This window comes from Fulmarus glacialis, unplaced genomic scaffold, assembly GCF_000690835.1.
Source record: "Fulmarus glacialis isolate BGI_N327 unplaced genomic scaffold, ASM69083v1 Scaffold39894, whole genome shotgun sequence".
NCBI lineage: Eukaryota > Metazoa > Chordata > Aves > Procellariiformes > Procellariidae > Fulmarus > Fulmarus glacialis.
The window spans coordinates 1-23,296 of NW_009208085.1; the positions used below are offsets into that span (position 1 = coordinate 1).

The window sequence follows — 23,296 nt, forward strand, 5'->3', positions numbered from 1 at the left end:
CCCGTATGTCTGGATCCTGATTATATTTTCCTTTTAATATTTGCCTCTGCTTGCCTGGCTACCAGTTTGTGTAAACAATGCTCATGTCTGTTGTGTAGTTACTTCCCCAATGTAGCTGAATGCAGAAATGCATTATGCTGCAAAATATTCATTAAGTTCCTTTTTTGTTATTTGTGATTTTATCTGGTTGGGTATAGTCTCTTGCAGCTTTCCCCTGTTATTCCTGAGTTCAGTGTGAAATAGTATAGAGTTATTACGTAGTACTTAAACCTAACAGACCCTGTTTTTCTTCTGTTACAGTGGATGAAAGATATGTGGCGATCGGATCCCTGTTATGCAAGTTATGGTGTAGATGGGTCCACATGCTCCTTTTTTATTTACCTCAGTGAGGTCAGTAATCTTTTAATCTGCAGAATGGGAACATCATAGTACCTCAGTATTTTTGGTAACTGTTGGCAAACTTTTCTGAAAAGAAATCATAACTTCAAAAAAATTCTGTAAAGAGGAAAAAGCTATTAAAACAGAATTATTATGAAGTGTGTTGCTAGTATTCATAAGTCCTCCAGGTGTTTCTAGCCTGGAGAATTCTAATGTTTATAACTGAAGTGATGTAAACAGCAGCTGTCCAGGGAGTCCATACTAGGTATCCTGTTTAACTGAAGTATGAATTCAGTCATAGATCCTTGCCTCTGAACAGTTTTTCTGTTGCTTTCTACGTAGCTCCTGAGGTAGTAATAGGGAGGCATTTGGGATGTAAAATTTGGGAGGTGGAACTAGATGGTACATCCTTCTAAGAAGCATGGCCACTTCCTGCTTGGATACTGTTCATGAACTGCAGAGTCTGTTAACAGAAAACAAAAAAAATCTGAAAGTCACGTTTTTGAGTGAAGTTGCAAATATATTGGCACTTGGGCCTCTTCTTTCTTATTAGTAAAATTTTCATAACTTGCAGCAACTGATCTTGGAAGTAGTATTGATATCTAGTGCCTTACTGCTTGTAAAGATCTGCGAGAGCCAATGTGGTTGCAGAATTGCAAACTAGTATTAATTGTGTAGCCTCTGCAGCATTTGGAGGGAGGGGCTGTGTTTTTAAATTACGTATCTGAGATTAAAATAGTAAGTATTATATAAGTACCTCAGTTGTAATGAAAGCAGTTTCTGTTAATTTACTCAGTTGACTGTCATTGAGCTTTTTGGGGGCATTGCTTTAAGCAGCAGTAATAGTTAAATGCATGTCCAAAACACATATCTGAAGAAATAAAAAGGCTGGGTTGAATCACAAATTTGACTGATTCCATTGCTATTACCAAGTGTTGATTTATTTATGGGCTATAAAGCTGGGGAAAGAAAAGATACAGGATGACTATATTATTTACCCTGTTATTTATCATAGAAGCTAGAGATATGGTTTCATAATCATCTGAAGTTGATCTAAGTTTCTACTAAAAGGTTAAGTTTTAGCATTAGCAGTGTTAGTTTTGCATGGTAGTAATCTGTCAACCAGCTGGTGCTTCATGTTTTCAATGCAGATGTATCTTAAAAATGAGGATACGTGTCAACTGAATGTGAGAATCTGATATTCTTAAATGACATTTACTATTTTGTATTTCTGTTAAATCACTATATTCTGTGACAATCTTCTCTGATCATCAGTTTTGGAAACTCAGTTGATGCTGTTAGTTTTTTTCATAATTGATCTTTCAGCTCATCCTCATGGCAAAATGCACGCAGATTTACAGAGGCCAAATGCTTGTTTTTTCAAGGGTCGAGGGGTTTGAAATTTTTCTTTAAGCAGCAATATTGAATTTGGGCAACTTCTCATTTCATAATGGAACAACAGTACAATTAGTTTGTGTGTATATTTGGGAACTTCAGACAAAGGTCTTGTACTTTTTTTTAAAATGTTCTCCCATGACAGAATGTAAAACTAATATTGGGTGAGCATGTTATTAACCTTGAGTTTAAATTTGGCTTTCTTAATCCTATGATTAACTCCATGATTAATGCCCAGCAGCAGAGGTTGAAAGCTTAAATGTTTGCAAATGCAAGCATGAAATGAAATTCTAATAACACTACAATGATGTGGATTTATGAGGTGTGTTGGCTGCTAAGGATAACGTGGAAATGCTGTTGCGAGAGTAATTTGTCAAAGTGGACAGTGATGAAGAGTTGACAGTTTATAGTATGGTTGCACAGCTGAATGATAAATGTGTCTACAGAGCTCTCAAGTCAAAACCGCTGATTTAAAATATGAAAATGCATTAGGGTACTGGAAGGATATTCCTGTTAAGATTTTTCTTTTTTATTTTAAGGTCACAGTATAGTGATAAGATGGTTGTGTACACATCCTCTGCTTGAAAAGGCAATATATGCATCAAATTATGCACAACCTCCGTTTGAAATGACAGAATATGCATCAAATTGTGCATATGTCTACTTTTGCTCTTAAAATCGCCTCTACAATCTAGTGTGACAAGTGCCTGTGCTCTTTCGTATTCTTTTTTCTTCTGAAGCAGTTCAGTTAGGGTATTATGTTACACTCATCTAGCACTCTTTGTAATGCAATTTTAAACTTGTAAACAAAGGAGTCCGAAATAGTATATTTTGGTGTGTGATATGGGTCAGAACCACAGAGACACAAAGTAACTTGCCCGCAGTTTTATTTATAGACATCCTTGTGGTGCTCTGTATGAGAAACCCTGAAGCGATTAGCCAAAGTGGCAATGCTTGGTTCTTTAAAAGACAAAGAGAAAAACCCACCCACCCACTTTCTAGGTCATCTGAAGTTCTCATGAAACTGTAGGTCCTGCCAAGAGCTGCAATTAGAAGTAGTTCCTAGGCTTAAAGGTGAGAAATTGCGTGTTCTGGACAGGAAATGCTTAAGTGCTCAGTTTGAATTGAATACTGGTACACTGGGCAAGAGAGGAAGGCCAACTAATGAAAGAGCAGAAAGAGGTTGTCTTGAAAAAGGCCAACAGTATGCTTATTTAGATTATTTTTACACATCTTTCAGAAATGATACAACAGAAGTATGTATTCTGCTCTACAGTGTATCATTACATGGGGCTAAATTGAGAGGAACACAAAGTTCATTTTGCTACTCATCTGGGTTAGTGCAAACTGTTGCTTTTAATTCTGACACAAAATATTAAGTACTAAGTACTATTTCTTTACAGGATTTTTAAGCAGTCTTTACTGAGGCTTTGTACTGCTGTAGGCCTTTATTTTACGTAACTGCAAAACCACAGTTAACTGGAAGCTTTTTGCTTGAAATACATATAAAAATGCAATTGCTGGGTTTTTGAGGAAAGCAGCAGTAAAACGTAGCAGCCTGATAGACATCTTGTATAAGTATGATCAAATCAGCAGGCTTTTTAATTCTGTAGTAGAAGCCTGTCAGTGCTGTAATTTCCTTTTCCAGTAGTTCTACAAAGGCTGTCTCTGAAGTCTTAGATATACCTTGTGTAGTTGTGTAGGCTGAAATCCCTCTTCCTTTTACCAAAGTGTATATAGACTGTTGATCATCTGTAGCTCTCACTGAACAGGGAAGCAAGAACCAGAGATGGAGAGAAATCTCTCTGTTCTCTCTGAAAATCTTGGTTTTGTTGGAAGTGTGATATTTCTTGAGTACTAGGCACCTCTAAATATAGATGTTACGACTTGTGTAGACTTTCCTGCTGTAGTTTTTCACTTCTGCTTTCTTCGCTTTGTATCTACCTGATAATATTTACTATGATCTAGAAGTGACTTCTGGCGCATGAGCTTCAGTGTTCAGTGTTTGAGTGTTCTGCCCGCTGCCATCACTCTAACCATATTTTGATTTTCCTCTCAGTTTCTCTTGGAACCATGTCTTACTAATTCCAGTTAATTCTTTAATTATCTGCAAAATTAACTCATGTTCTGAACAACAGAATTTGTATTAGCATTTTGGCTGGTTTTGCTATCATAATGTTTCCATCTTAGGGGCATGTATACCCCTGATCCTTTTTGCCCAAGAATACCTGAAATTCACTATGAAAGTAATCCTAGTTTGGCTGGTTTGTCAGTCAGTATTTTGCCTCTCCATCCCCACTTTCCCTTGAGTCAATACATCAAATTAATAAGGTTTTTTCTTCTTTCCCCTTCCCATGGTATGTCAGATTCGTTAGCTTCATCTTTGCTTTCTTGGTGCTCTTGTTAATTATCATCCCCCTATCTAACAACTCTTTGTGAGCCATTGGCTCATAAAAATGAGCAGAATCATTTCCTTTTTCTGTAAGAGAATGCCTATGCATTCTTCCGAGTGCATTTATCAGTCCTGAAAATAACAAAACAACTGGCATACTTTGAAGAATATGCGTTTAAAAATCCTCCAGTGAGTTAAGTTGATCTTACCAATGAAAAGAGGAATTGACTGAATATCAATAAGGAAAAACGAATGCTAGACTAACTGCATACACTGATATTACTTTGAATCTAATCCTTAAGTGTTTATTTGTGATTAGAATTGCTGTAATTTAATTTAGAGTAGAGGGAACATTTCTAAAAGCACAAAAGAACTGTATTTGTGTTTCAGTCAGTGAGGCATGCTGCTAACTGTCCTTGGCAGCTCTGAAAAATCTTTAGGATGCCTGATGGTGTGGTGTGAAATACATGAAGCCAGAAAAGGGGCACGTACAGTAGTCCTTGAAATGTCATATCTTAATATAGATCAGTTTTAATGCTAGAAATAATTCAAAAGTATTTGTACTATTTAAAAAAAAAAAAAAGAGATTGGGACTGTGCATGATTTGTAATAAGGAGCTTGCAACTCCTTTTCTACCAGTGATTCCACAACTTACGTAAGTGAAAGTTAGGATTGTTAATTGCTACAATTTCTAGTACGTTTCCAGAGTTGGAGACCACTGAAGAATCAGATGTTTTCAAACGAGGTTGATCAAGTCACTGCTTTCAAATGTTGTATTAAATATGTTGAGTAGATTAAGTCATAGCATTCAAATTAATGCTTCTGTATAATTTGTATGAAGAAACCTAAGCTTGATACATTTCTTCTCTTTAATGAGGTTATGATGTCTATAATTTATTTTCATGTGATTGGTCTTCTAGGCAATCATTTGGTATGATCTTAAGCTTTTAATTTCTAATGCTTCAAGCTTACTGCAGCATGATTAAGCTAAAATTGTGTTTTGACAGGTCTATGACTGGAGAAACCATAAGAGCAGCTCTGACTTTTAATTCTCTGGGAGTTGTGAACTTAATTGGTAGTGACGGGGTATCTTAGCTAGCCTATAAATTTTTGCCTTTCTCCCTCTTCACGGTAGAGTTATGTTTCTGTTTTCATGGGTTTGCCTCCAACAGTGAAATTCCTTCTTCCCCAAAGTGAATGGGATAATTTCTTAAGACATATGAATAATAAAGTTTCTACAAGACAAGCAAGATCCCTAGGGGGAGAGCACAGGAGCTTTCAGTGGCTTGCATCCATTTGTTGTTTCTTCCCTAACTACTAGCTGTTATACTTTTTTTTTCCCTAGTAGACAATAGTAGAAGTATTGCATTTGTACTGATTGTTTCTCTAAGAATTACAGCTATTAGTACTTGTGGATATTGTTACTTATGTTATAATTATGTTACTTATACCCTTCAAATAGGGTGGCTTTGGTTTTATTCTTCTTTCAACTTTTTGTCTAGATTGCTACAAGGTAGAACTTTGATCCTTGGTTTTTATCATGCTTAGCCCTTTTATAAAGATACTCTAGGGAGATGGGAAATGTTCCAAAATACTTTTTTTTTTTTTTTTAAAGATCTAGAAGCATAAAAAAACTTAGTGCTTTTTGAAAACATTTAAGAACTTCTCAGAGAAACCGTATTTAGGGCATTTAACAGCCAACCTCTGTCTTGAAAGGGTTTTTTTATCCTGTATTCATTTTCATGAATGAATATCTAAATGTGACTTTTGGTTGCAAATTTGCAAGGTTAAAATAGTATTGAATTGCAAAAAGTCTTCTTAAGCTTTTCTTGCAAAAAGCAGTTTTACCTTGCAGTGACTTACTAGTCAGCTGATGCCTTATTTAAGCCATAGAAAGGTGTAATATAAAGGCAGTGAGAGACTTTGGTAGACCAGCTGAAAGTAAAATAGAATCATTTATTTTCATGTGATTGTTTTATAGGTTGAAAATTGGTGTCCTCGTTTACCTTGGAGAGCAAAAAATCCTAATGAAGAAACTGATCAAACAACAGTGGTAAGAACAACGTTAAAACATGAGAAATAATTCAGTAATCCTGGAATCCTGTGCCACATAAATGCTAATAAGACTAGAATTTACCATTTTTATTCCTCACTCCTCAAAACTGAAGGGAAAACATCCTTGGTAGCTCATCATGTATTTTCTCCAGTCATTGTATTGCGCTGCAGTCTTGGTGGTAGATTTCCATTAAAAACATTTTTGTGTTTAAATTTATGAAATGTTGTACACAGATACTGAGGAAAATTATAAATCCATAGACTGTTCACCAGTGTTAAGTGACCATATGTGAAACTGTCCATTTTTATTGTCCCATAAATCTGGGCCTTATATATAAAAATGCCTTAACGGAAGAGGCTTATATACTTTTTTTTTTTGGTAGTAACATTTTGATTACTCCTGATTTTTTTCCTTTAAAAACTCTACAGCATGCAGAGTTGTTTCTAAACTGTTTTAGCCTAATTATGTAGCACTTTGGAATTTAAGATAATTGCTGGGCTGTATATGAACGTTGCTTACATAATTTAGATATAGGCTGTCTCATTTTGTAAAACCAATTTTTCTTGGATCAGTCTAGCTTTAAAATGAATATTTCCTGTAAAATCTATAGTCTAGTAATGTTTCTTCCTTCGTGGTATAATAGGAGACTTCCTTGTATTTGGAAGATTCATGATATACATGAATCTTCAGTGTACTGTTCTGATTTTATATTGTGTTTTAGAGATACTTTAACCTCATTTTGAAACACATAAACAAAACCAAGTCTTATATTGCAGAAATAAAGACATTGTGAAACATTGCAAACATATTCTGGGGCTACCAAATACTACTAATAAAAATAACAGTAATTTATGTGGCTTAGAAATGTCTGTTTAAAAATATCTTAAATATTTGAACTAAAATTTCAACTTGACTTTAGTGTTAGGAGTGTATTTTTTTTTCCTATTTCTTTTTTAAATGAGGAATGTAAAACACAGAGTTCACATTTGAGAAGTTTTTTTACTTCTGGAAAGTAACACCATTTGAAGAATAACTAATGTTTTGGGGTTTTTTTAATGCTTTAATTGAAGGCTGAAATTCGTATCAACTTTGATAATCTCTACAAAATGATGTCAAGACATGAGGAATTCAGGTGGATGATGTTACGCATCAGACGAATGGCTGATACCTGGATTGAAGCAATTAAATCACTTGCAGAAAAACAAAATTTGGAGAAGAGAAAACGAAAAAAGGTAAATGAAAACATTTTTCATTCCTGCCACTTGCAGTTATATAGGCTTTTTTAAGCTTCTTGTTCCGGAAGTAACTTCAGAGTGGAAATACCAAGTATGTCTGAAATGCTCATGTTTATACTTGTGCCTTTTTTCAAGAAGTATTTCGCTGTTTGAAATTACTGTTATAATGGGTATTTGCTTTACAAATAGTTTTACATACTTTCCATGAGTCAATCTTTGAGTGAGTTTTCTAACCTCTTTAAGTTTGGATAAAATAGAGACTATGTAGAAGTTTCTAAAGGGAGAAACTGTGAATTTACTGCAAGCTGATGACGCTGGAGTGTTTTACGTGGTCGTAGAAAACAACAGTTGCACATCATCTTTGTCCAAAATTGAGACTTTAAATGGCGTATTTCTGTTTTGGATTTGAGTGGACTTAAAGTTGATCACAACTTTGGATTGGGTCAGTTTAGACCTCCTGTAATGAGTTCAATTTAAAAACCATGAGATTCTTGAAGTGAAACGTTCTATTTTATTGATTTAATTTCTTTTTTTTAATTACCTCAACTAGTTAAGATAAAGCTTAAAGTTGTAAACACAACAACAGTTTCCCTTCCTGCCTTGTTCTTACTGGAGCCAATCCTGATTGATAGCAGGCCATGCACAGTCATGTTTCTACCCTCTCTTAAGCCTGGCTGACTGCAGCTCAGCTCCTTGCTTGAGATTCTCAGTCCTCACATAAGATGTAGGCTCCATGTTGCAGCTGTAATGTTTGTCACGTACTACAGCCCTTGAGTAGGCTCACCCTCTGTCAAGGAGCAACCCTTCTCTTTCAAGCAGCCCTCCAGCCTGGTTTATGAAAGAAATACATCTGAGAATATAATACATCTGAGAATATATAAACTCAAGAATAAACAGAAGCAATACTGTCCTGCACAGGCAGTTTTGATGGGGTGCTCTAGTGCTTATTCTTTGCTTTCAAAAGTCCTTTGAGGTTGCTCTGTAAAACATATGGTGATTTCATTTTAATATGTCCAGTTCAGTTCTGGGAGCTGCAAGAGATTAGAACAAAATGGTTTTTTGAATGTTGCTTCTTTTTAAAGAGTGAGGGAAAAGGTTTTTGGGTGTTTGGGAGTTTTTATGCTTGGCACTGTATGTACCCACACACAAACAACAGTCCAGGTAAGTAGGGAAGTGTTTGGAACTCAACCTCTGTGTTGTTAGAAAGGCAAGCACAGATTTCAAGGAACTAGAGAAAACTCTTCTTCAGTAGCAACGGAGAGGAGAGGTTGGGAAAGCATCCTGTTACTCTTACGCAGTCTTTCCAAGTTCTTAATGGCTTGTTCACAACAGCATACCCTTCCTTAACTGTACTGTCTTGCATAAGCAAGTGTATTCTACTTGATAATATAAGTGGTTATTCAATCAAAATAAGTTAATGTGAGCCACAACTTCCTGTGCAGAATTAGAGATTATTCTGTGAATAACAACAGTTTGGGGGGTTTGTTTAATTACTGATTTGGTGGCAGATAATAGTGCAAAACAATGCAGTAACATTCTTATAATTACTGTTCTAGAGATCCATTACAAAATTAAATTATTGGGGTGGGAGTACTGGATTTTTTTGGTTGATTTTTTGGCCATGGTTGGAATTTAATAGAAAAAATTCTCTGAGGTATACTAGTTGCATGTTTAATGTCGGTAACTCTAACATATGGCTTTCCTTTCCAGATTCTTGTTCATCTCGGGCTTTTGACAAAAGAATCTGGATTCAAGATTGCAGAAAATGCGTTTAGTGGTGGCCCACTTGGTGAATTAGTCCAGTGGAGTGATTTAATTACATCTCTCTACTTACTGGGCCATGACATCAGGATTTCAGCTTCACTGGCAGAGCTCAAGGAGTAAGGAGATTACTTTCACTTTTGAAACTGGAATTACAAAAAACCAAAGAGAATTGTAAACTCCTGAAGCTTCTATTAACAGTATACAATTTCTTGAAGCATAAAATGGAAGTGATAATTCACTAAACAGACAATAAAATAATTTTCATGAGCTAAGTATATGTGCTATGAAAAGGATAATGTGTTTTCATTGTAATTTCAGGCTCCTGAGACTTCACAAATGAATGTTGTAAAATTCAAACTAAGCAGCTTATTCTTTAACATTCCGGGTGCTTTAACCAGCTGCAATAGGAAATGTTACAGACTAGCCTAATTCTGTGTCCTATTCTTCAGTTTCTGCTATTCTTCACTCAGGATCTAATTTTAAAATAAAGGTTTAAATCCTTTAAACACATTACTTTTGATGTAGTTAATTATTTATGTTAGGTCAAATTGCCACCTCACTCATCTTTGTCTTGCTTTGTGTACTAGTTCAGCATTAAGCATAAAACGCCTATTTTAAGCTTGAGCACATACACTTTTTCTGTAGCTTTCATTTTTTATAACAAACATGACAGCATCATTTCGTAGAGAGCTCTTACACTATAAAACTGTCAATAGAAGTCAGAAATTATTTCAAATAATTTCAAAGCTCTCTATTTTTAAACATTCCAACCGTATTACTCTCTTGTTTAAATTAGATGAGGTTTTTAGTGAAAATTAGTGCTTCACTAATGTATAAACAGTTCTTTAACAAATGCTGAACATCTTTAGCATTTGAATGTTCTTACATGGTTCCTGATTTGGAAAAGGCTTTTTTTGAAAGGGGAATTATTGGTATAAATAATATTACAACATCTATTCAAGGTATTTGGAAAGTAATACTTTTCCATATTCCTTCTTTCTTTGTTTAGGATTATGAAGAAGGTTGTAGGTAACAGATCTGGCTGCCCTACCCAGGGGGATAAAGTTGTAGAACTCATTTACATTGATATTGTGGGACTCACTCAATTTAAGAAAACCCTTGGTCCATCATGGGTACATTACCAGTAAGTATAACACTTATTTGACCTCTTAACTGCTTTGTTAAAGAGCTTTTGTTGAATAACACATGTAAAAATATTGAGGTGAGAACATCCACATGAATTTGAATTTATTTGAAAGTGAAAATGTGGTTCTCTGTTGTCTTTCACTCTTAGGAATAAAGGGGCTATTATCTGTTGCATACCATCTTTATCCCCCTCCAGCAAATTTGGGATTCTTGGATTCAAGCATTTTTAATCTTAATGAATTATATTATCTTGTTGAGTCATCATCATCTTTGCCTTTCTTTACATCCCCCCACTTTTGTTCTGTAAACTAGTAGATGAGCTGAGAGATTATTGGATTTTGTTGTTTAGTTGGAATACCAAAGGCGTGTTTTGCTTGCCAGTGTTTGTAGCCATACTGGATTGATGATTGTGGAGACTTATCTATTCTAATTGTATCGCCCAACAACAGCAATACAATTTTTTCTGTTCTGTTCTTTTAAGATGCTGGGCGGAAAGTTGTCTTCAGGGGTAGGTCTAAAGAATAAACCTGCTGGTAACTGTAGTTGTTGTTGCTTCTGTAATCTATAAACATCTTTCCATTAGAAATAGAAGATGGCGATCACAGGAAATTACTTTGTACAGCCTTATTAGTGTCTGCAGTTTTAGAACCACATTTCTTTTTGTCAATAACTTTAAATCAGCAAGCATCCCATGTGTTGTACGAATACATATCAGCATGAAATAAAACCAAATCTAATTTACTGACTTTGATTTTTCTATGCCTAATCGAATTAGCTGTGTTTCATGATCGGTAAAGTCCAGTAAACCTTACTTGGAGGAAGGTATTGAAAGGTGTTCGCTGCAGGAAGAAAAATTGTTTTCTCTCTGCCTCTGGATTTTCTAGAGCATTGGATCTTTTCAGCATAATTTTAAATGAGAATACTGTGATCAACGTTGCAGATTAGATTACTCTTAATCTCTTTTTTTTGAAGCAGAGGAGTAAACAGATACTCTGGGTTTTAAGAGCCTGCTAATAAAGATAATCCCATTTTCCACTGAGCTACGGTTGGTTGTCTGTCTGCCAGATGTAATTGTCACTAGGCGATCACATACAGTCTTGTGGTCAGGATATAAAACCATACTTAAAAATTTAAAATATTTCTTCCCTTTTGCTTTCAATTTCCTATTTGGTATATTCTGTAACGAAGATATGGAAATACACCATGACATTGAGATTATTAGATTAGCTCTTCAATTTTTCTTGCTTATTTCATGAATCATTAAATCTTAAATTGTCAATCTGTTTTTCATTGATTCCTAATTTGTGGTAATGACTGACTTTTTCTGGTTTAGGAGAATAGAATGAAATTTAACTCTAAATAAATAGCTTAGGGGTAGTATATGAGGTTTTGTTAGGGTTTTGAAGAAGAAAAAAATGACTTAATGCCTCTCTTCTACACCATTGGATTTAATGGGATGGAAGCAGACCTCATCTAGTCTATACCCTTGCTGAAAAGTAGATTGGATATATTTGTCCTCCTTGAGAGATTTTTGCCTAATCTTTTACTGAAGACTCCAAAAGATGCCCCAGTCATTGTTTTATATTGTTAAACTTTTCTTTAAAGTGTTTTTCTTGGCCTGATTTCTTGCAAACTGCCTGTTACTGCTTATTCTAATACGGTTCTGGGGAATAAAGTACTTCCTTCCCCTCTCTGCCAGCCTCTAGAACATCTTATATACTGCTTTTCCTTCAATTTGCTTTTCTTCAAAATAAATTTAGGGGTTTGGATCATTACTTATAATTCAGGTCTTGTTGACCTTTCATCAAACTTGTTGCATTTGTTGGGAATCTCTCTAATTACTTGATACTGTTCCTCAAATTCAGCGTACTAAACGGGGTCCAGAGTCTAGCAGAGACTACCAGAATTGATTAGAGCAGAAGAGATAATTCATAGCTTCAGGCAAGCTATCTCCTGTTTGAGGAGCCTCTTGCAATCATTTTTTCTTCTCTCAGCATCATGAGTTACCTCATAAATTTTGTTGTCAAAATATTTTGAAGTTAAAACTAGTAAGTCCAATGTAAGAGCCTAATTATATGTCTTTGTTTAATTCATTCCAGTAAACATTATCACAAATAAAGCTGCCTTATTGCCCTTGTTCTTTACAAACTTCGCTTTCTCACTCAGTTGTAGTTAATGTCAGTAGGAATAATTCTTTGTCTTGAAAGAAGTGTTTTGCTTTATGTCATACAGTTTTTCAGCAGACATGCTGGTCAGCTCAGTCTGGTTTATGCAGACCAGACTCAAATACAAATAAAAACTTGTTTATTCACTTCAGATTTGAATAGAGTGGTAGAATACACATATGCCTTCAGAACAGTCTCTTGATAAGAGTGCCATTTATAATCTTTGTGAGTGAACTTGAGTCCTGAGGACCTTTTTGGTAATTGCAAATCAGGTTTCTAGAACCGCTAGCTGAAAAGAATGACCCTGCTGCTCTGAGAGGTGAGTATTTCTGAACAACTGAAATACTGTTTTGTACGTCTGAGATCTGTAGCACCAATGACTCTTGATAGTACATGCTTTATCCGTGGTATAATTGGTGCTGTAAATAGCATGAATATAGCAAAACAGATCTCGGTTTTGGGTGCACCTTTTTTCCAAGCAGAAGAATGCTTGGACATGCTATATTTTTCAGTTCCGAAGACTGGATATTTGAATGCAGTTTATGTGCAGTGAAGCAACATAAGAATTAGTGGCTTAATATAGTTTGAGGAGTGCAGCTCATTGCCTTTCTTAGCAGCCACATCCTCCATACAGCACATAAGAATCTGGTACTTTTTCATTTTTCTACAGTCTCTCTAGCAATGACTCATTCCAATATGCCAAAAATCCAACTGGCTTTATTCTTGAAATAAATTAACACGATAGCTATCCTGGAAAATGAGCAATATTCCTGCTACTTACATGTTCTCTAGAATACATCTGCTTTAGGAGGGTAATTTTCTGACTTAAGTTTTTACATTTTAAATGCAAGTTCTGAGTGGCCTGAAAGTTAATGTGTGCGTCGGCAAGGATTTCTATAGGCAGACATGAGCTGCTCATGATCTGAGCTGGCTGGACATAAGCCAAAACAGGCTGGAGTCTGTGTATCTGTGCTGGCACGTTGCTGCGCCTGAAATCAATGCACCTACAAAGCTTCCAAACCAGAATTGGTTGGGTTTTGACCAGCTTGCTCCCAGGAAGATGTCTGCAGCCACTGGCATATCTGTATCCTTCATTTAACAGTTTATGCTGGCATAGGCACTAGTTGCTGACGGTGATGGGTGCTGCTGGACAGCATTGCTCTGTAGACAAAGATGAAGTATATGTAAGTATAGTAAAATTATAATCTCAGGTGGAAGAAGGATATGAATAAATGTGTATAAATACTTCCACTAGGACAGCCCACTTAAGATTGTGCTTGTGCCCAATATTTAAGGAAAAACAGTCACTTTAAAAATGGTCATAATCCTGGGTTACTTTTGTCCGAATTTTTTTTATAAGCCCCCAAATTGTCACGTCTAATATCTTAGAAGAAGACTTTAATATGGATGTTTCTATAAGCAGTTTGCTACCCACCAATCCTCTTTTTCATTAGTTATTGAATAGACAAATCAGTCTGACACCAATTCCAAGGCATGCTGTAATTCTCTGCAACTTCCTGCTAAAGCTAGGTGACGCTTTAGGAAGGAGGGGGCAACTGACTGAAAAACTAAAGTTAAAATCACACTAAATTAACATTTTTATTTAAAATATATTCCTGCTTTAAAAAAAAAAAAACAACTGTTTTGACATTTTCAAAATAAGTTCTTTTGCTTTAGAAATGCTAAAACATTATATGTAAAATCAAAATTTTGCTTAAAAATAGTTCAACTGAAAGACATTTAAGCCACTAAGTGTACTTTCAGCTGTGATCTTTTTCTCTTGTCGTTCTAACTTTCTTTATGCCTGAATCATATAAATATATTTTGTTTTCCCTGCTTCCTGGTTTAGCTTAATTTCCATAGCATCACGTTTCATGTCCTGCTTCAGAGACCCTGTGTGTATTGGACATAGTTACACATATCCCTAAGAACAATTAGTGCTACATACCTTACATCTGAATACAGGAAAAAGAGAAGAAACAAAGCACTTTGAGATGATCGCGTGCGATGTAGTGCTCTTTATATATATAATTTGACAAACTCCAGTGATGTTGCAGTTTTTCAGTAGCTTTCACCCATTCCCATGTACTCAAGTACCTGGCCAAAAGCTGTATGTTTGATAAGAATTTTGTTTTAAGGCCTGCCAAGAAGTAACAGGGCTTTTATTACTGAATGATTCATCAGTGCAGAAATTGTTTTGGTCCTGCTGGAGTATTTTGTTTGATGCAGAGATAATTGCTACTATTGTAAAATATTTTCATTGAGAACAGTTGACATAAAACATTGCACAGAAACTGATCTGTCAGTTTTGTTGTTTGGTGAATCATAATGTGTTGTATATTTTGACTTTCTTTTTGCTTGAAAGATCTCTGTGAAGATTAAAAAAAAAAGGCAAATTTGCCCTATTTGTACTTTCAAATACAAAGGTGGCATTTCATATGAGAGTTTAAAAGTTGCTGGCTTTTATTCTGTTTCCCAATTTAATGAATACTTTAGGGAAAGGAGCAACATATAAGAAATATGTAAATGTATTTTTGGGACTAAATTATTTCATCTTTTAAAGCTGAAAACTGGTTGGAGCTAAGTTTTTTTTCACCTTTTGGGGGCTTAATTATTTCACATTTTAAAGCCAAAATCCTGGTGTTTTACTGAACAGTATGGCGTGGAGCACAGGAAATGTTGAAAGCTGGGAAATATAGCCATTTTTAATAGTAACTTTTGCAGCTACCTCCCTTCTTTGCCCGTGAGGTTGTGTCTCTTCCTTAGCACGTACAAGCCCAGTGGTACAATGTGCAGTGATAAGAGTTCATGTCTTTACAACATAGTGGCACATGGTGTAGGAACACATCCTATATAAGTCTTTTACGAAAATTTTGTTTGTGGAGGGCTGAGGAATGATAGGGTCAGCAGCTTTGGAGCCATATAATCCAATTCATTTGCAGTGCAGCCAATGGTCAGTATGACAGCCATAAATTTTCTGTCCAAGCCATATCAAAGGTTTGTCAGGCTGCATTTTGGAAACATAACTTCTAGAATCTGTATGCTAGAATGTATGCCCACTTCTTCATACTGAGACTTTTTTCTGCCTTTCATGTACTATGGATCCTTTTTTGAAAGTAGCCACTCATAAATGAAGTAATTTTTTTTTCAAGGAATTAATAGTTTAAATAAAGGACTGAATGTGATTCTCTCATCCCAGACCCTTTGTAATCCGATGCCAAGGTTTCTTTTAGTTGTAGACTGGTTGTTGCAGACATTTGACTTTTATATTGTTTCTTCAAAAGTCTGTGACAAAATGTTTCATAAACAAATAAATGGTCTGTCTGACTGCAAGCGTTCAGCAAATTAAACTGTCTTCAGTGCTTCTCCAGGAGGTCTAATTGACCCAGAAGTTAGAACCTGGAGACTAAATACAATTGTCTAAAGACAAAGTACTATTCTGCTCTGATCTTCTTGCCATGTGGCCCTTGGTTGTTGCATTGATTTTGTAGTAATGGGTGAGAACATTAGAAAATAGATGAAGAATCCTCTGTTCTTCTGCCTAAATTCTACTTCAGAGCCCCAAGAATGTAGGTGACCACAGTAGCATTCCCATGAGTTCTGCTTGGATGTTAAAGCATAACTCCATTCTGTAAGAACAAAGAAACCCAAAATAAGCTCCAGGGTTGCTATTTGAATGTCTGATATATCTTTGAATTTGCTGATTGTAATGTCTTCGTGAATGTAATATGAACAGAAATGTTTGAAATTAAAATGTACCTTTAGTTTATAAATCATCCACAGTTGCAAACAAAAACAAAACACATCTTAATTATCATAACTGTGTATATACACAGATGCTTATATATACACATATGCATGTGTACCTACAGTAAATTTTTTTTCTTTCTTTTAGGTGTATGCTAAGAGTTCTGGATTCCTTTGGAACTGAACCAGAGTTTAACCATGCCCATTATGCCCAGTCTAAAGGCCACAAGACACCATGGGGAAAGTGGAACCTTAATCCACAGCAGTTTTATACAATGTTCCGTAAGTATCACTGTGTTTATAAATATCTTAAAAACAAACAAACACACAAAAAAACAACGCTAAAAAAGAAACAGAACAGAAGAAGAATATAAATTCTGTATAAATTGGGTCAGATTAAATTATTACAGTGACCTGCTCCAGCCCTAGTCTTTGACTTTATGGCACTAGGTTCTAGAATCAAAGGATCTTTCTCTTTTGCATGTTGTAGTAGCAATTCAAGTTTGTTACCTCTGAAAGGTGCAGAAAGATTCACCACTGCCAGCTAGCTTGAGGGTAAGTGAGGCTTAGGAAAGAGGAAAGTGCATGCTGTTGTTTGCAGCAACTTCTCAGCCTGAGTCTGTAAAGAAACACTTGCTAGTGACCAGCCTGACCTCCAAAGTTTGGTGGTGGTCCCTGTCTGAGACTAAGGCCAGGGCATGCACTGTTCTCTCTCATCAGATTTCATAGTCAAGTCTTTCAAACTTTTCTGCTTTTCATAGCAGAATTATACATGCTGCTGTCTGGTTGACATGCTTTTGATTTCAGTTGCCCTGTAAAATTCTTGAGAGGCATATTTTGTCTGTCAACATTTGCTGTGCAGGTTTTTCCAGAGAAATATAAGTGAAGGTTGTTCAAAAGATAAAAGACTGCATTCACAGTTGTTTCGAAGCAAGTAACAAAACACATGGTGGGGAAAAGTGACTTGGAAGTGGTTGCAGAGTTTGTGTCTGGACATTAGTAAGCAGAGCTTGTTCCATATCCACATGATTTGCTAATTTTTATTGGTTTATGTCTGAAATGGAAAAGGAGCCGAAAGCTCAATCATGCTGTATTTAAGTAGTCCAGCTGTTGGGAAATTTGTGTGTGCAGTCCTGTTCAAGATAGCACCAAGGGTGATGATGCACTTGAGGAAAATAGTTGCGTGAATACTTGTGGTACAACTGTGTGTGTGCACTCCTCAATCCCACTCTATGAAATGCAGAAGAAAGTAAATCTCTATAGAAGATCTCTGTTGTGGCAGTATATACTACTGTTACAGTCTCTTGTTCAGAGCAAATCACTTCTTAATGAATTTTCAGAAGAGTATGAGTATCTTGGAATTTCAATAAATAAACATTTCCAATTTTTATTACTGGACGTGACTGATGGGTTTCCTTTGCAGGAAAAGTGGTAAAGAGATGGCAAGCAAACTCATTTTGAAGCATGAGTGTTTCCAGTGCTATAGATTATTCAAGGATTTTGCTTCTTTTTGTACTAGGTGCAGAAGAGTCAGTGTTATGCGGTATTTAAAGTTTATTTTTGTTTTTAGTTCTCTGCTGCAGAGACAGCACCATCTTTATGGGGTTGTGATTAAAAGTGCATGTTATGCATCAGTAAAGATTTTATGACAGATTGGAACCTGGACAGCTTCCCAAGATCCCCAGACTCTATTATGTTTTGAGAACTCTGATTATAAGGGCAGAAAATTATTACTGAGCAACAAGCAAGCCATATTCAAACCTGTGGCATATTACCAAATGCTTAACTGTTCTCTGAGCTTTCCAGAAGCATGAGGGTTTTTTCCCCTTTTTATGTTTTTTATTTAAATTCTTTTATGCAAAATAACAGCACTGTTACTTTTAAAACTGCATGATCTTGCTTAAAAATCCATCTGAGTGCTTCCTGTCAGTGATGTTTGAGGCACTGAATTCCACCAGTTCTAAGTGCTAACTTTAACAAAGGTTTATTTTTCTTTTGAGTGTGTACTGCCTTGCCTCTTCTTTGAATGCAATCTCTCATCCAAAAATATGAAAGGATGGAAAAATGCCCCTTTTCAGGCTTATTTGCAGTGTGCCATTTGCTATGCTAAATTCTAAAAAGTCCTTGGGTCTCAGTGAGTGCCTAGCTGTTGCCGAGACATTTTTTTGTGAAAAAGAGTAATTGTCATCTGAAAGACTAAATGTAATAGCAGAGGGAAACGTACACTGTGTATGGTTTCTCTGTTCTACTGCATTATCCAGTTAGCTGATTTTCAGGAATCAAAAAGCAAAACCAAATTGCAATAGAATTTTTTTTTTTTTTTTTTTTTAGAACTCTGACCATAGGTTTAGCATTGCATATGTCATAAGTGCCTGGGGCGTTGCCTTTGGGTATTTTTTTTGTTTGTTTTGAGTTTTTTTAACTTTGCAAAGTGTGGTTAGTAAGAAGTTGTCAGTTTGTGTGCCAGAATTTAGAAGGGAGGCTTATAGAGGAGATCCTAGCGTTTATCGCAGCCTATTTCTATGTAAACTTGTGAGGCTATGATACTTCTGGAGAGGCACAAAAATCCCACATGTTGCAGTAATTTTTATATAGTAGGGATGGATTTTTACCTGAAGCCTTGAATGTCGGAGTCCATCCCTGGAATTAAACACCCTGTCTACAAAAAGAAAAAAAAACAAAACAAAACAACAAAAACCCTTAGTTTTAATGAGGCTATAGGTCTGTGTCTTTATAGGAGGACAACAGTGGCTAGTATTGCTGGATGCCACTGCTGGAAAAAGACCAACAGAGGCTAAAAATAATATAGAAAACTAAGAGTAAATTGCATATCCTTTGCATGCACTTTTTTTGTCTGGGCATTGGATTAACAATAATTTTGCCAACTTCAGTTGTCACCTTTCGATATTTTATGATAGATATATCTGAGTGAATTAGGCAGTGAAATTTGTATTCTGATATGCATTGTGTGACTTTGTAGGTTAGTAATTAGTATGGATACATAATATGCAGTGAGTTGGATGGTTGGTCTTAGCTCTTACATATATAGGAGGGGAACCCAAGAAATTTACTAAAATTTATTTATGACATTGAGCAACATACAGCTTTGTTAACGAGCATAAATCCAGGGTTTTTTCAAATTGTTCATACTGCGTCTCTGAGATTGTCAAGCTGGATTTCTTCTGGTTCTCTCATGTCTAATAATAAAATAAAGCTCAGCACACAAAAAATCATTATCATTGGCCTCAGTCCAGCTACAGAATTCTTATTGTCAGAAACGAGCCAGAAAATAACTGCTTACTTTAGTAGACATATGCAGCAGGACTTAAAATTAATAAGAACTATTCTCAATAATAAAGCAAGCAAATGTATCTTTCAGTATGAATGTGAAGGAAGTGATCTGTTGAATATTATGTTCCTTATACCTACTTTTCTGACAACATTCACGCTTTTGTAACATTAACTGATACTTTAAAAGGTTTTGAATATGCTCCTTTTCTTACAGCTCACACTCCAGATAACAGCTTCCTTGGATTTGTGGTAGAGCAGCATCTGAATTCCAGTGACATTAAACACATTAATGACATCAAAAGGCAGAATCAATCTCTCGTTTATGGCAAAGTAGATCATTTCTGGAAGGTGAGTTTTCTATACTCATATACTTGAACAAATTTATTTTGATCAATACAATAAAGCATAACTCTAAATTTAAAAGTATCCCTTCTCTCCAAATCTGTTAAGTTATTTTTCTGAAAATAAACATATTTAAATAATTAAACTGAACATTTTGAAGTCTTTCTGATGAGGAAACTTCTGTCTAGATTGATGTGGATCCTTTGCTATTTACGTACACCTTTCTGATAGAATAAAAAATTTTTATACTCCTGATATCACAATAATTTTGGAAAATGTAGAAGCTGTTAAAAGTAATGGGAAATTGAAGGTGTCAGAGGCTTTGTGAACTTTAATCAGTCATAAGCAAATGTATCTTTCAATTATTTCTTTTCTTATATCTACAACCAAAAATGTGCTGCATTTTGAACTGGAAATTGTGTTTCATTGAAGACCCTAGAAGTGTTCAATCTCATTTTATCTCCCTGTAATAATATGAGAGTTTTGTTTCTTAAATATTGCAATTACTGCATTGTCTCCCATCTGCAGACGAGAGCTGCAGAATAACACCACTGAGGTTTGGTCATATTTTCACCAAGTTAAAGTGTTGTTAAGCTCACAATGGTCTCTGCTTTTTGTCCACTGTCCTTTTCTGGAGCTCCTTCCGGGCTGCCACACCTGGGAGTGTGTCTCTCATGCAGTTTTCAAAGAAAAGTGATTACTTACTAGTAATTGGGTTTCTTCCAAGTTACCTTTAGCTCTGTGTGCCCATATACCCTGCATGCCTTCCCTCCTGCCTAAAAAGACCTTATTTTAAGCCTCTTGTCAACTGAAAAAGGAACTATTCTGTACATGCTGTGCTATACATAGGACCAAACGATACAAGAGTGTGAGAGCACCCATGTCTCATCGTTTCTTTCCTTTTCTCTTCATTGGCATGAGAATATCAGTCTTGCACAGTTTTCTGAACCACGGAAGCAACATTTAGTCTGATAACTCTGATTTTCCAGAATAAATTATTGAAAAATGATAGCTACAAGTAAATGGTCTATCAGGGACACAAAACAAAACAAAAACTTAAGAGAAATGGGAGAATGTTGCCAGTGGTAGCAAAAAGGTAGAGCTGAATGCTTCTTGGCTACTGTGCTGAGAAAAATATGTATATTAGCTGTGCGTGTTTGAGTGTGATCTCTCAGGTTTATATTTGGGCTTATTGCACTAAGCCATTTAATCTGTGTCTTAAAAGGAAATTTTGCTTTGCATCATAGTAAATACTGTGACAGTTATTCTCTTTGGCTCGTGGTATGGAATGACTTGGTATGCCCCGATCTGCAGTCTGTTCTTCTGTCTGCACAATGCTGGAGCAGAGCTGGGATCCTTTCATTTGAGTCTTTTCTAGCTGAGGCTCTTGTACTTTTAGTTCCTGATCTCATTATCAGTCTCTCAGGAACAGTTGCATGTAATAATCATGTATACTTCCTGACCTGATTTGTAGCGCATATCAGCAGAACAACCTGTTGAATACTAGTTGGATTTAAGGAACAAGATAGTTGCTTAGTCACCAGGGGTTTTTTTTTCACTGCAATATATATCTTTCTCTGTTTATTCAGTCTGCATGAATTCAGAAATATGTATTAATAGCTTATATGCCCAGAGGGGAGATTTGTGATTGCCTAGTCTGAGATTCTGTATGACACACAGGATATTCATGGGCTGATTAAGACAAAAACATGGCTTTTTGGAAAAGAACATCCAATCTTGGTTTTTAAATAGCACATGATGGAAACCCCACTATTTCCTCTGGTAGTATCCTCGAATCATTGCCTTCTCCCTTAAGACTTTGCATTATTTCTTGTACAGATTTCCAAATGGTAATTTCCAGTTTTAGTAGCAGTTACAGACTTTGTCTACTGCACTGACGATGTTTCTGTTCTGTTTCCCTGTAGGAATATATAGATTGAGGTCAAAGTAACACATAGTTGACTCCTGAAAAGCCTGTATATGCTGAACCACTGAGAGCTTTGTGCTTTCTAATCCTTAAGTGTTCTCACGTGTCTGTTTTCTCTAGACCTTTTCAAGATTATTCACATTCCTCTTGAAATGTGAATGTTAGCAAAGGGCCTGTGGGCCGTACCAGCACCAAATCAAAAAGAAATACTATATGCTTTGTTAGGCATATCCTCTTTTCACCATTAGGAACTCATGTTTAGATGACTTCTCAGCCAAGACCCTTGTATTATTTTTTAGAACTGCTGCTTTTCAAGTCCCTGCTTTGTTTCTATAAGTATTGCCTGTCTTGTTTCTTCCAAGATGTATGACTTAATACCTGGCCATATTAAAATGCTTACTGTATGCTTGTAACATCAGCACATTAAAACTGTGACTTGCAGACTGTAACTGCAGTCATGGCCATATGCACTGGTACATAAAGTGCAGTCACCGCAGACAGGCTTTGAATCGGTGACAGTGTGGGATGTCTTATCTGAAGTGATAAAATCCAATTCTTGTGATAAACAGAAAGCCTGAACTAATCTTGTATCTGTGTAATTTGCTTATTTCATGTTTCCTTCATTTTCCCTGTTCAATGCTCTTTTCATCTGCCACCATGGCTTGTACGGAACCAGACTAATCTATTTATCCTGCTACTTTTTTTTATATTGAACATGGCCAATTAACGAAAAGTGTAATCTCCACAGAATACACGTGTCACTGCTGGGTCTGATCGGTCATTAGAGAAGCACAGTGTGAAGGGGAGAGCTTTCCAGTTCCCAGACTGAGGTGCTTTTGGGGAATAGCAGTTGCAGATAAATTGTTTAATTTTAAAACAAGCAGGTTGAAATGGAACTGAGGTATGTACAGGACCTTTTTACCCTGAGGGTGGGACTTGAATACCTAACTGCCGTCATGGTTTTATATAGCTGTGGACAAGGGTCCTTTTCTGCATCTGGGTAGGCCTGTAAAAGAAAAAGATGCCAAATTACTTGTCATTTCATCTTTGCTAGAAATCCCCGTATTCCCAGCTCTGCTGCATGGCTGGGCAGAGTCGGTGAGGCTAGCTCAGACCACCTGCTTAAACTGTGTACACTAACCAGGTTATTGTAGCTCAAGAATTATGGACTGCTTACAATGTTCTGTCTTCCCACATCATTCAATGGGGCTAAACTCTAGTTTGAGCGTGACAAGTAACAGGGGGAGGAATACAGTGATCGCTTCTGTCAGCTCTGCTGGATACAGAAAAAAATGCCAGCCCATGGCCTGAGACCAGTGGCATTCATCCCATGTTACAGTGGGGAAGTCTAGGGACATCTTGCTGGAGGTCAGGAAGGATGTAAGCTGCAGAAACTGTAAGAAACGTCTTGTTTACTTCCCTCTGATAACTAAATCAGTCTTAAGTGGGTTGAGGATT

General features: G+C 36.1%; 1 protein-coding gene across 1 annotated transcript; it reads left to right on the forward strand.

Moving 5' to 3' along the window:
- Window positions 1–300: 300 nt before the first annotated feature.
- Window positions 301–19,917, forward strand: LOC104075755 (alpha-1,6-mannosylglycoprotein 6-beta-N-acetylglucosaminyltransferase A; the record flags this gene model as incomplete). The annotated part of the gene is made up of 7 exons (XM_009576365.1): window positions 301–390; window positions 6,147–6,218; window positions 7,292–7,453; window positions 9,167–9,336; window positions 10,230–10,364; window positions 16,427–16,560; window positions 19,784–19,917. Coding segments are annotated over 7 exons (897 nt in total), but the record flags the coding sequence as incomplete, so codon positions are not given.
- Between the last annotated feature and the right edge of the window lie 3,379 nt (window positions 19,918–23,296).